General features: G+C 47.7%; 1 protein-coding gene across 1 annotated transcript; it reads left to right on the forward strand.

The window, feature by feature from the left end:
- Window positions 1-507: 507 nt before the first annotated feature.
- Window positions 508-8,941, forward strand: VIM (vimentin). The gene is made up of 9 exons (XM_075419451.1): window positions 508-1,150; window positions 1,283-1,343; window positions 5,434-5,529; window positions 5,672-5,833; window positions 6,348-6,473; window positions 7,200-7,420; window positions 7,519-7,562; window positions 7,963-8,048; window positions 8,572-8,941. Exons 1-9 carry the CDS (start codon window positions 603-605, stop codon window positions 8,611-8,613), a joined length of 1,386 nt encoding a protein of 461 aa, XP_075275566.1. The 5' UTR covers window positions 508-602; the 3' UTR covers window positions 8,614-8,941.
- Window positions 8,942-12,591: the final 3,650 nt, after the last annotated feature.

The raw sequence follows: 12,591 nt of genomic DNA on the forward strand, positions 1-12,591 counted from the left end.
AGGCCTGCGGGGGGCTGCTCGGTGCCTGCGCCCTGGGGTCGCTGGAGCGGGTTCGCCCGTCCCGCGGCACCACATCACACCGCCAGCCCTAGCGCTGGGGGACGGGACGGCGGCGGCAAGGGACAGCGCGGCGCCCACCTCCGCCATCCCCGTCCTCCGCGGCCCCATCTGCGGGCTCCCGCCTCGGCCGCGGCCCGTCCGCAGCCCCGGGGAGAAATCTGCCGGCCCTCGGGGCCGCGCCCCGCCACGCCGCGCCGGGAAAGGGGGGGGTGCTGCCCCCCGCCTTTGTGTCCGCAGCGGCAGAGCCGTCCCGCAGCGCCCGCGCCCCCCGCCGGCCACCGCCCCCTCCCCGCGGGGCGAGGCGCGGCGGCGGGCGGGGCGGCGATTGGCGGCGATTGGCGGCGGGCGGGGCGGCGATTGGCGGCGGGCGGCGGGGGGGGCGGTGATTGGCGGGGCGAGCCCGGCGGGGCGGGCCCGGCGGCGGGCGGCGGCGCCCCATAAGAAGGGGCCCGGGCGGGGGCCACCGCCCTTCCTCGCCCGCCGCGCACTCGGGTAGCCGCGCTCCGCTCCCGGATTACAAAGCCCTCCCCGCCGCCGCTGCCATGAGCGTCAGCACCAAGAACTCCTCGTACCGCCGCATGTTCGGCGGGGGCAGCCGCACCAGCACCGGCCCCAGCACCCGCTACATCACCTCCAGCAGCCGCTACTCGCTGGGCAGCTCGCTGCGGCCCAGCGCCGCCCGGTACGTGTCCGCCTCGCCCGGCGGCGTGTACGCCACCAAGACGACGTCGGTGCGGCTGCGGAGCAGCATGCCGCCCATGCGGCTCCACGACTCCGTGGACTTCTCCCTGGCCGACGCCATCAACACGGAGTTCAAGGCGAACCGCACCAACGAGAAGGTGGAGCTGCAGGAGCTCAACGACCGCTTCGCCAACTACATCGACAAGGTGCGGTTCCTGGAGCAACAGAACAAGATCCTGCTGGCCGAGCTGGAGCAGCTGAAGGGCAAGGGCACGTCCCGCCTGGGCGACCTCTACGAGGAGGAGATGCGGGAGCTGCGGCGGCAGGTGGACCAGCTCACCAACGACAAGGCGCGCGTGGAGGTGGAGCGGGACAACCTCGCCGACGACATCATGCGGCTGAGGGAGAAGTGAGTTGGGGGTCGTGGGGGGTCGGGCTGGCGCGGAGCAGCCCCTCAGCGTCCCGGGCTGGGCGGGGGGCCCGGGGAGGAGGGGGGGGACGGGACCCCGCTCGCTCCTCACCGCTGTCTCGCCCCTTCCAGGCTGCAGGAGGAGATGCTGCAGCGGGAGGAGGCCGAGAACACCCTACAGTCCTTCAGACAGGTTTGCGGAGGCTGGGGGGAGCGGGGGGGGAGGGAGCCGAGCCGGCGGTGCCTGGGACGGGGAGGGGGGGACGGGCTCGGCAGGGGTTTGCTCTCCTCGCACAAAGGAGTTCCGTTGGTTCTCACGCAAACCCTCCTTGTTTTCTTTAAGGGGGATGCTGCGATCTGAAGCGGGGGGGGGGGACAGGACACGAAACTATTGTCTTGCTTTATCCAAGTCTAGCCTGGTTCACAAAAAGCGCTCCGACGTGGAATCGCTTTCCGATCCAATAAAAGCGAAAGGGGGGGCCATCTGCTCGCTTGGCTGAAGGGTATTAATGGTTTCTATGGGATTCACCGTGGAATGCAGATACAGGCATTATGGCAAGCGTGGTGGCAGCAGATTGAAAGAATAGATCCCTTCTTTGTGCTGGAGGGGGGGCGCAGTGGGCTGCATTCTTACCACATGTGTAATGCTGCGGGCATATTTCAAACGAAAAGCGTCTTATCGTGTGCGTGGGCCAGTTTTTATACAAAACAGCTCCTTTTTGATGAATCACGTTGGTCAGCGCATTACTGGACAACTGGTTCAAATTTAAAATTTTTCGTATGGGTGTTGTCTGCTGACAAGAAGTAGGCGATTTGTTCCTTGGGGCGAGGTCACAGCAGTCACGGCTGCCTCCTCTGGATGTCCGTTAAGAGCGCAGAGTTTAATCCTCTGTGGAAGATGATGTTAACGGAGGAAACAGTTGCTTTAAGACTTTAGTCTCTGTGGGATGCTACGATGTTGCCCAGATCAGCTAAAACCTACCTGACAGTCAGAACCAACTGCGCTAACAGTGTTCAAAAAGTGTTAAGCTCAGGTTTTCACTTGTGCAAAACCAGCTTTCAACTTGGATTAAGTCTTGTTTGGACTAGGAGATGTTTAGGAATGTGCCTTCTCAAAACAAGGTCTCTGCCCTAAAACTGCTGGTGTGAAACGGCATTGCTAACATTCCTCCCGGCTGCCCTTATCTCTCGACAGTTGGGCATAGGCTGGCTTCGTCCTGAAGCTCTTCATAGATGTTAGTAGATGTCACCATTCAGGGAATCATCACTTAATTGTCAGTGTCTCCCCGGGCAGGGCTTTTGACTACAATATATTTGTAGTCTCTGAAGGAGAGCAAGTTGTGATTGTGAGATAATGTGTGGAAACAGAGACACCTATTCCTGTTCGGTGTCTGGGAATTCAGAGTCTGCTCTGGCATTCTGGGGACAGAAGTTTGAAACGGAACAGTTTGAGATAATGCCTGAACTTCAGCTTCTGTTTTTTTAAGCGCTAAGACAATTTAACATGTGAAGTTCCATGCAGAAGCATTTAACTTAAGTTTTAGAGAACCTAATCTATTCTAATTCATTGCTGTATTCAGTTGAAGGATCCTTTGACTTAAGGCTGGCTTAAATGATGTTTCATGCTTAATTGGTGCACTTCAAGGCATGTCTACCTCTATTTCAAACCAATTAAACTTTTTGAAGGCTCAAGGCTTTTAAGTGAACTTGGCTTTGTTCGCATCTGACATTTATTATGCAGCGCTTCCCTGCACTGTGGAAAGGGGTGGTTCAGGAGCTCAGCCTTTAGCAGATCTGTGTGTGCAGTACAGTCAGAACTGGATCCATTTAACCTCTTAAGGTGTAGCTTATGCGTAAGAATTGCAGATCATTGTCTGTGGAAACACTGCACTAAATCCATTCATGACATAACTGGCACGTGCCAGCATGTTTGATTTGAACAACAGTAATACTGAATTTTTCCTTACCACGTAAGGGTAGGCTTAACGTGCAGGTTTTGAAAACTAAATCTGTTTCAGTGTAAGTATTGTTCTCCTGCAAGTGAAACTAAATTCACAGGACACTGAAGCCGAAACATCCTGTTGTGCTTTCCATTGTAAAAGATGCACAGCTTTTCATTAAACCGTTATATTTTTTGCACTGCAAAGCTGCATACGTGGATTCGCAACACTTCAGCAGATACTTTACTGTTCTGATGTAGAATCAAATTTAGTTTTTACTTGATGGACCAGTTGTATAGTTCAGTCTTCTAAAAGAAGTGAACAAATATTTGAATTTAAACTTTGTATTTCCAAAAGCTGACTGTTTAGCTCAGACGTACTGAATTCTAATTTAATTCTTCTCCTGAACAAAGAAATATGATTCTACTCAGATGCTGAGGGGTGTATTACGTAAAATAAACCTAAAGGTTCAGTGAGTTCCTTCCTTTGGGACAAAACAAGCGTCACAGTTCATGAGAAAGTTTCTTACTCAGCTTTGCCAGCTGCTCTGGCAGTAAGAATAGATCCTGAACCTACGACAAGACTGACAGGTCAGCTCCTGGCTAACATGCGGTTTGTCTGAAGTAACCATGGATGCTCAACCCTGCAAATTGTGACTGGCATTAATCAGTCTCCTAGGATAAAATCAATGCATAGCCCAATTGCGTGTATGCATGCCTTACACTTTGTTTGCTCAGGCTACAAGTAGCTTGTTCATTTGTGTGGCTCTCCATACATCTAGGAAATACAGATACTCGGATTCTTCACTCCTGAACTTTATGATGATGTAAATAGTAAAATACATGCCATATAGTCAAAGTATCTTAAATTTAACATCCTTTCAATTTGTTGTAAGCTACTAAAAACTCTGTAGCTGTTCAGTTGTCCTGAAAAAACAGTCTTCAGGATGCAGATTTCTGTAAAATTCACTGGAAACTCTGTGGATGTCTGTCCAACTGTGTAAACACGTTAGGTCATAGGCATGTAATTTCCTGACAGAATGATCTTCGCGTTTTTGGGGGAGGAGAACAAATGAATTGAGGAATTCTTTCTCTGAATTGAAAAACAGAGCCGGTGTGAACTGTGGGTTTAAAACTGGAGTTGATAGGGAAGTTGTGGAATAACACATCAAAGGGGTGTTCTTCTGGATGAAGAAAACAGAAGAATTCTTCTGGAGCAAGAACTTCACCCCAGAGTAGGAGTGATCCCAGGAGTGGCTTTCTAGGAGTCTAAAGAAAACACTCCCTGTTTCGAAGGTGCCATAATAGTGAGAACTGCTGATTAGGAATGCTTACGCTTTGGGCAAATCCAAAATAGCTTTAGAGTAAGCTGTGAAAACATGAGACGTTGATACCATGTGAACATAAGTGTGCAGCTGTTTGTGTAACCAGTATGAAAGGAACAATCATTCCCTTTTGCAAATGAACTGTCCTGTTTGCACATTTAAAACATAAGAAGTTGCCAATCAATGTTTAGTCTGAAGTTATGTTTTTGAACTAATTCAAGCTGCTCCCATGTAACATTCATGGCATATCTTCTGTTGTGCCTTAAATGAATTTTTTCTGTTGATTAAGACTATCTTTGTCCAGCAAAAGGTGGAGTCTTTGCCAGCTAATGTGAGGGTGTAGGCAGTGATGATTAACTCGATTTGCGTTTATGCTTATACCTTCTTGTTCTCAAGGGAGATCTGTCGAATAAATGCTTGCAGTTCCTGTATGTACCTCACTAGCTTTACAAGTATGCTCTTACGCTGTGGTCTGTGGATCCAAAGGGCTCTGTAGTCGATGACCAAGGAGTCCGTAAGAAATAAACAAGAAGTTAAGCCCACTGATAGGCATGTAGGCACATGGCTTGCACTTCTAAGCCCCACTGAAAAGAATGGAAGCCTGAAAATTGCAAGACCAACTCTTTTTCAGTGTAGTCAAGCTAAAAGAGCTTGTTGCTGGCTTGTGACCTAAGTATCTGCTTCATCTTGTGACCAAAGTATCTGCTTCGTCTTCAGGTGGGATTTACAGCCACTGTGGTCAGTGTGCTCTTGATCGTGTTTAGCAATATGTTGGCAAAGAGGAAGTGATGTACATATGCTGTATAATTCCCCAAATCACAATACAGGTGCATATGGTGGTCTCTAAGGCTAGGGTAGGAGGAGGCAAAAAGATCGAGGTTTTTCCCAGGTCTTGATTTCATATTGTCTTGCTAAGAAGCTCAGATGTAGCATTAGTCTGTATGCTACGGAACTTGCTGTAAAAGTCTTGTCTGCAGCATGGTTTTGTAAGATTGCTAATTGTTCGTCTCTCTGATCAGGATGTTGACAATGCGTCTCTGGCACGTCTTGACCTTGAACGCAAAGTGGAGTCCCTGCAAGAGGAGATTGCCTTCTTGAAGAAGCTTCATGATGAGGTAAGCTGAGTGATGAGGTCTGTGATTAGATGCTGACAGTCCAGCGAGCAAGTAAGTGCTTCACTGGTTCTGGCCCAGAGTCCCCCACCTATGTGTGTTCTGCATGTTGTGTAATAAAACCAACTGTCTGCTTCTCTCCCAGGAAATCCGAGAACTGCAGGCCCAACTCCAGGAACAGCACATCCAAATTGATATGGATGTTTCCAAGCCTGATCTTACTGCTGCCCTGCGTGACGTTCGCCAGCAGTATGAAAGCGTTGCTGCTAAGAATCTTCAGGAAGCTGAAGAGTGGTACAAGTCCAAAGTGAGTAAAATCTGTTCAGGCACATCAAGCACTCGAACTAACTGCACGTGACGGCTTTGCTGTAGCACTCGGTGTTCCCTCTGTTTCTCTACTGGACGCACACAGTCATGGCACAGGGTCTTCTTTAAACTTGTAGTCTGCAAAGAGTACAGCTGAAAACATTATTTTGTGCCATAAGTACAGCATCAAAGTAATGGGTTCATACTTGGAGTCTTTCCTATGCTTGTACCTGGAAGCAGATGTTAGATGAAATACTGGAGAAAGGAGTGAATGAATGGGTGAAAAAAATGGTGAAGAGATGGGAAATGCACAGGGTGGGGAGACAAATATGAAAGGTTTAACTATGAATTCCAATTTGACAATTAGAAATAGAAAGGCTATTATAAGAGTAATGCTAGTATTTAAATGTTAAGACTTGCAATGGCTTCAGTTGCCCTCAAATGCTGTGTCCAAAAAAGTCTGTTATACCATTTCTGCTGAGGTGTTATGCTAACCAAACTGGGTATTTCCACAGTTTGCAGATCTCTCTGAAGCTGCTAATAGGAACAACGATGCCCTGCGTCAGGCCAAACAAGAAGCTAATGAATACCGCAGACAGATTCAGTCTCTCACCTGCGAAGTTGATGCCCTTAAGGGAAGCGTAAGTACAAGGCCACAGTTGTCAGGACACTCTTCCCTTTGCAGCTGTAAGCACTGCACTGCACTTTAATTGTTGCTGTAGGTATGAATGCAGCTGATCTCCCATGCAATACAGCAGCATATTGGTACTTTTCGAAAAGGATGCAATGGGCTCAGTTTGCCTACACGCACTATGGTGCATTGGTTAGACTGATGTATGGAACTAGTCTGAAGGTATAAAGGATGAGTTCGTTCTCTTGCTGTAATATTCACTGTTTATGTGACACTTTCTGGAAGTGTTCATGGCTCGTCTGTCAGGTACAGCTGAAGCTACAGAAAAAGCTGGAGGAGTGGTGGAAAGGAGGTGGAAATCTTGCTGTCGCTAGAACCTGACTGCCTTAAAGGCTTTCTTGAAGTGGCTTTAACAGTGTACAGTATACCTGCAAATCCCCTCGCTGAGGACTGCCTGCATGCTGACTTGTACTGCATGTGTTGGGCTTATTGTAAGGGGTTGCTTTGCCACCTAGTAGAACAAATACATGGCACACCTCAGATCAAGCAGCAGAATAACCCGCCATGACTTTGCAAGTGGAAGATAAGGAGATGACAAATCTGGGGCATGTCTGGCCATTTTCAGAAAGGATGCTAACATAACTCAGCTTCTCTTTTTTAAAAAATTTTAAGGGTCTTGAGGGTGGGGAAGAGTGGCTGAACTGCAGCAGTGCTTGACTTCATTATTCTCTTCCAGAATGAATCCCTGGAGCGCCAAATGCGTGAAATGGAGGAGAATTTTGCTGTTGAAGCTGCTAACTACCAAGACACTATTGGCCGTCTGCAGGATGAGATTCAGAACATGAAGGAAGAAATGGCTCGCCATCTCCGCGAGTACCAGGACCTGCTGAATGTAAAGATGGCTCTTGATATTGAGATTGCCACCTACAGAAAACTGCTGGAGGGTGAAGAGAGCAGGTACAAATCACATGCAGATGCTTTTCTGAACAGCAATTACTAGCAGACGCTCCATACCCATATCTGACTTTATCTGTTTCTTTCTTTCTTTCCTTCAGGATTAACATGCCTATTCCAACCTTTGCTTCTTTGAACCTGAGAGGTAAGCTGCTTCAGTTCAGACAGCTGTTCTATTGTTAGTGAAAGGGTCCTGGATAGTTCCTTTTACTCTAGTATTTGAAAAGGTATAAATGCAGTTGTGTTTGAATGTTTTTCTTAGATAAAACTAGAATGTGCAATTACTTAACCTTAGATGGGAGGAATGGCTTTATTCCTGGGCACAGATGTTTTTAAATATCAGTACATAGTGAATGGTTGGTTTAGATGCCTGCTGAAGGTGCTTTAAGGGGAACATGGAGAATATTAGCTTATCGTTCAGAGTAGGAGACTTGTTCATGCACTGAATTGGGATTCTGAAAGTAGACACTAGAATCTGTTGCACTTCATTTCTTTGAGGAGGCATTTCATCTAGACTGTTGGTAATAATACATTTTCTTCTGCAGAAACCAACATTGAGTCTCAGCCAATGGTTGACACTCACTCAAAGAGGACACTTCTAATTAAGACCGTCGAAACTAGGGATGGACAGGTTGGTGGTAACTTTGGTTTTATTTCTATCACTGCTGGTTACCTTAAAATACTCTTAAGTTTTTCTACCGGTCAATGCAACCTGTGTACAGTAGTAAGTACTTAGCATCTGGCAGTCCAGGCTGCGTGGCTGAACATACTGATGTAGCAAAGGGGCTTCTGTGGAAACAACCACAAAAGTCATCTAATAGTAAAACTGTAAGTGGCTGGCAGTTATCTGTGTAGTGAGTATTGAAGTTCAGCTGTGTTAGCAAGTTCTCAAAAGATCTCTTAACATCACCTGAGGAAAACATGTGACAGTGAACAGAAGCACTTGTTTGGGACAAGATACTGTTTTCAGACTAGGTCCATAAAGCTTAAATGGCTTCTGTACACTATTTACCAACTAGAACTTCTCATTTATAAGTGAGAGTTGATACCCATTTATTCACCTTTCTGTGGTACTGGATATTCCAATTCTAACTCTTAAATAACTAACAATCTCACTACTAAAACTTAACGCAAGTGTGTCTGTTTTTCAACAGGTTATTAATGAAACTTCCCAGCATCACGATGACTTGGAGTAAAGCTGAAGTGAAGATGCATACTTATTAATGCAGGAGAAATTCTTACCAGCAAGATTTAAAAAGTCCATGTCTTAAAGGAAGAAACAGCTTTCAAGTGCCTTTCTGCAGTTTTTCCATGAGCGCAAGATTATTATGCTAGGAAATAGGTCTTAGATCTTGCAAACTGACTCTCCCTTGAAGGATTAGAGTTTACAATGGAGTCTAGTTTACAGATAGCAATATCTTGTGCTGCAATACTGTTTTTAAGTATCTGAATTCAATAAAACTGCTTTTTCCAGCACAGTATGAGCAACCTGTCGCTACTTCAATAAATCTTTGGAAAATGGCTCTTGATGTGTTCTAATTTGTTAACTTCTTGACTTTCTGGAAAGCCATAACAATGTAATGCTGGAACTACTATATGGTTGACATCTCCAGTACTGGTTGTGTGGAATGCTGTTTTTTCAGTTTAACTAGATAAACTGTCTTACTCATTTACTGCTTAGGTTTTGGAACCAACTAAAATGGACTATAACTGGCAGATGCATAATGTATTATGATATTTCTTATCACTTGAATAAAATATGATACTTCAAGCTAATAAAAATTAATCTTGCTTCCATATACTCGTTAACCCAGTTACTAAGAGCTAAGAATGCTCAGAACACCTTAAAACTCAGCTCTGTAAAACATAGTAGTAAATAGCTGTGAAATAGTTCACACAAGCCCTTATCTGCAACAGCACCTTTCAAAATTAACAGCTGACTTGATGCATTGACTTCATTTTCCAGGAAAGACTAGTTCCCAAAGGCTGGTCTGTATTACAGAAGCTAAAGGAAGGCTTCAGCTGGAGTAAGGGTTAGGTGAGGTATTTAAAGGGAATGCGTAGAAAGAATGGCTTCCCTTACTTGTGATGTGATTCCAGCAGTGAAGCCCTTTTAATAAAGAGAGCCTCCATACTTGGTCTTTGCTGCTAAATGTCAGCCTAAGCCCTGCAGAATGGGGAAGAGAAAACTCCCCTCTGGCCTGCTGTAGTCTTCTGGGAGGCAGAAGTGAAAGGCTGAAGTCCTCTGAGCATTTAAAAGAGAAGCTTTCTTTTCTTCTGCAGGGTGAGATGGATCTCAAAGCAAAGTCAAAACCTCAGCACGGCTCTTGCCTGACAGAAGTGGCTACTCTGTTCTGCATCACTCCTTCTGTAAAGCCTGCTTCCTGGAAGCTTTCACTGAGATACCGTGTTTGTGGAATGGATAAATGCAAATTTGGGTTGTTCGTAAGTATGAGTTGCATTTGGTGCTCATTCAAGGCAATGGTAGTTCTGCATACAAACACTCTCACAAACGCTTGGGAACTGATCTGTACTCTTTTTCTTATAGATAACTTATTGTTATCCCCATCTGATAAGGATGAAAAAAAGTCATCTTTTTCAATTTCAGATGTTTTTTAAAAATCACTTTTTTCATCCTTGCCCATTGTCCCCTGTGCTCCAGCTGCAGCGCAGGCAGTGGAGCGAGAGGGCAGCAGGAGCCTGCTGCGTTCATCCCGGCTGTCCACGGGTTAGGAGATCTGCAGCCGGGATGAGAGGGAGGGAGGCTGGCAGTGCCTGGGGCGTGCTGAGACCCTCAGCAGCTCGGGCACACGGGCATCCCGGAGCCAGGGGCTTGGGCGTGGTTGCAGTTCACATCTTTGGACCTCCCAGGGAGAAATGCTGCAGCTGTTCTACACAGCAGAAAAGTACCTAATTTTTCAAACGAGGTGTGGCAGTGCTGTTCCTGCACTGCTTTTCTCTAGTAACTGTGCATGAAGGACTTCAACCTCTCACTTCCACTTCCCGGCAGACCAGAGAGGAGTTTTCTCTTCCCCATTTCACCTCGCTCGGGCTGATGCACAGCAAAGCGTACAAATGCGTTGGGCTGGGTTATGTGCCTGTCCAGCTTGGTGCTCCAGGTGCTCGCCGGAGAGAACAGCCCTGCAGCTGGTCCTGTGTTTGTTCTGGGGCTCTCCCTGCCAAAGGGCCAGAAGGGACTCTGGGGAGAGTGCCTGGACCCAAACCTCAGCCACTGCTTGCTGCAAAGCGGAACAGATTCAGCCTGGTCGACCGTGTGGTGAGTAGGACAGCTGCATTAAACAGTGCACGAGTGAAGCCAGCCTCTTTCATGCTGCGGGGGTTACAGACACAAGGTTATCTGCCTACCTATCAACATCCAGAATAATTAAAACAGCACAAATGAGCTTGCATGGGAGGTGCTTTCTGTGACAGGGACAGCTCTGGGCATAGGCAATAGCTAAATCTGAATGAGCACAGGTCTCTACAACCTTTCATGGTAAGAGCGGGACAAGGTGCTGATGTCCTGCCTGTCGCAGACAACTGAAGTCTTTTTCTGGATCAGGGCACTGTAAAGGTGGGGCCAATGTCCTTTTTTGCAGCTGCAGCCGTGCGGGAGCCCTGGACGGTGGCACCGGGCAGCGCGTGGGCAGGGAGAGCCAGCTCTGCCGGGGGACGGTGGGGACTGCTGATGGCTCGGGGCAGGGACCTGCGGCGCAGCGTGCCTTCCGAAACGCACATTGACGGCTGGAGGTTACCTGAGTTGTGACAGTCTCTCAGGTATTGCTTCTCCCTCTGCTGCCAGCTCCCTGGCTCGCTGCTTGCTGTCGCCTCTGATTGCTCCACCCAGCAGATGAAAGCAGTGACTGTACCAAGCACTGACAGTGCAGCAAAGGAGATATTCCTGGCTCTTCTGTGTTTGGGGTTACTCAGAGCACAGAGAAGCATGTGGCAGAGCTTTCAGTTTGGGGAATAAATAGAAAAATAAATAAAAATAAATAAAAATAAAACCTAGTTGCCAAGGGGATGGGAAGACTGTGGGAAACTGCCAAAGCCTGTGCTCCGTGCGAGTGTGAGAGCACCCTCATGGTGGGAAGGAGAGTGGGTGGTGACTGTGTAAACTCCTCAGTGTTTGATCTAGGTGCACCATGCTTATGCTGGTAGATAATCGCTGAAAGCTGCTCAGTGCTGAGCCAGCAGCTGACCTCAGAACTGTATTCCACATCCTAACAACTGCAGGCAGCAGCCGTACGGAGCGGGGCAGCCATCACTGGCGGCCGGGCACTCACCACGGGGAGGATGAGTGGCTGGGTGGCTGGACAGAGAATCTCACTGGTGCCCTAACGGCAGGTGAGTATCAGAGATTTTAATTATAAATCCTTTCACAGGGGAAGGGAAGCCTGGATATCACTGCAAAATTTTAGTCGTTTGCATACAATAAACTGTTCTAAGAGACATTTGCTTGAGTGGAGTCACACGTAGAATTACAAAGTGCCAAAACCAAAATTGTATCTTCAGCCTTCATTTGGTCTCTTTGTGCTCATGCATAATGCTGCGGATTTCGGCTGCAAATTCATGGACCTTGTGTCATTCAGTGTACAAACCTGACAGCACTTCAGGAATCACCACCGCTCACTGCTAGAGCATTTTCAGACCTCCTGTGTGTGTGTTCCCCCAATTTGTTTATCATCTGCTTTAAAGACTCTGAATTTTTAAATCCCTCTAGGGAAGCCTCTGCTATTCTTCATGGTTCTTCACAACACCCTTGCGAGAGGAGGGGCATCATCAGCACTGTTCACACACGGGGCCATGGAGCACAGCAGTCAAGCTCGGAAGAGGAAGGTGACCTCTGGGGTCCGGTGTGAGGCCAGTTAGCACTGTGAACTTCTAAGGCACTTACTGATCTCAGGTCCAAGTACTTTCCCAGTCTGGATCTCAGATCAAGCTCCCCAAAAACAAAGCTCAGACATTCAGGGGTACCGATGCAAAGCACGGTTCAAGTGACATTCCCAGCCTTGGCCAGGAAAGCTATAGCACAGGCAGGAAAAAAATCCAGTTCTCCAGCATGGTGTAGAGCTACCTTAACCGTAGCACCCCTCTCTCTCTCTGCAGCATGTTGTACCCTCCTTTCCACAGCTCCCTTCTTCTGCAATAAGAGCAGCAATGCTCTTGCTAAC

The sequence above is a fragment of the Opisthocomus hoazin genome, chromosome 4 (assembly GCF_030867145.1).
Source record: "Opisthocomus hoazin isolate bOpiHoa1 chromosome 4, bOpiHoa1.hap1, whole genome shotgun sequence".
NCBI classification, from domain to species: Eukaryota; Metazoa; Chordata; class Aves; order Opisthocomiformes; family Opisthocomidae; genus Opisthocomus; species Opisthocomus hoazin.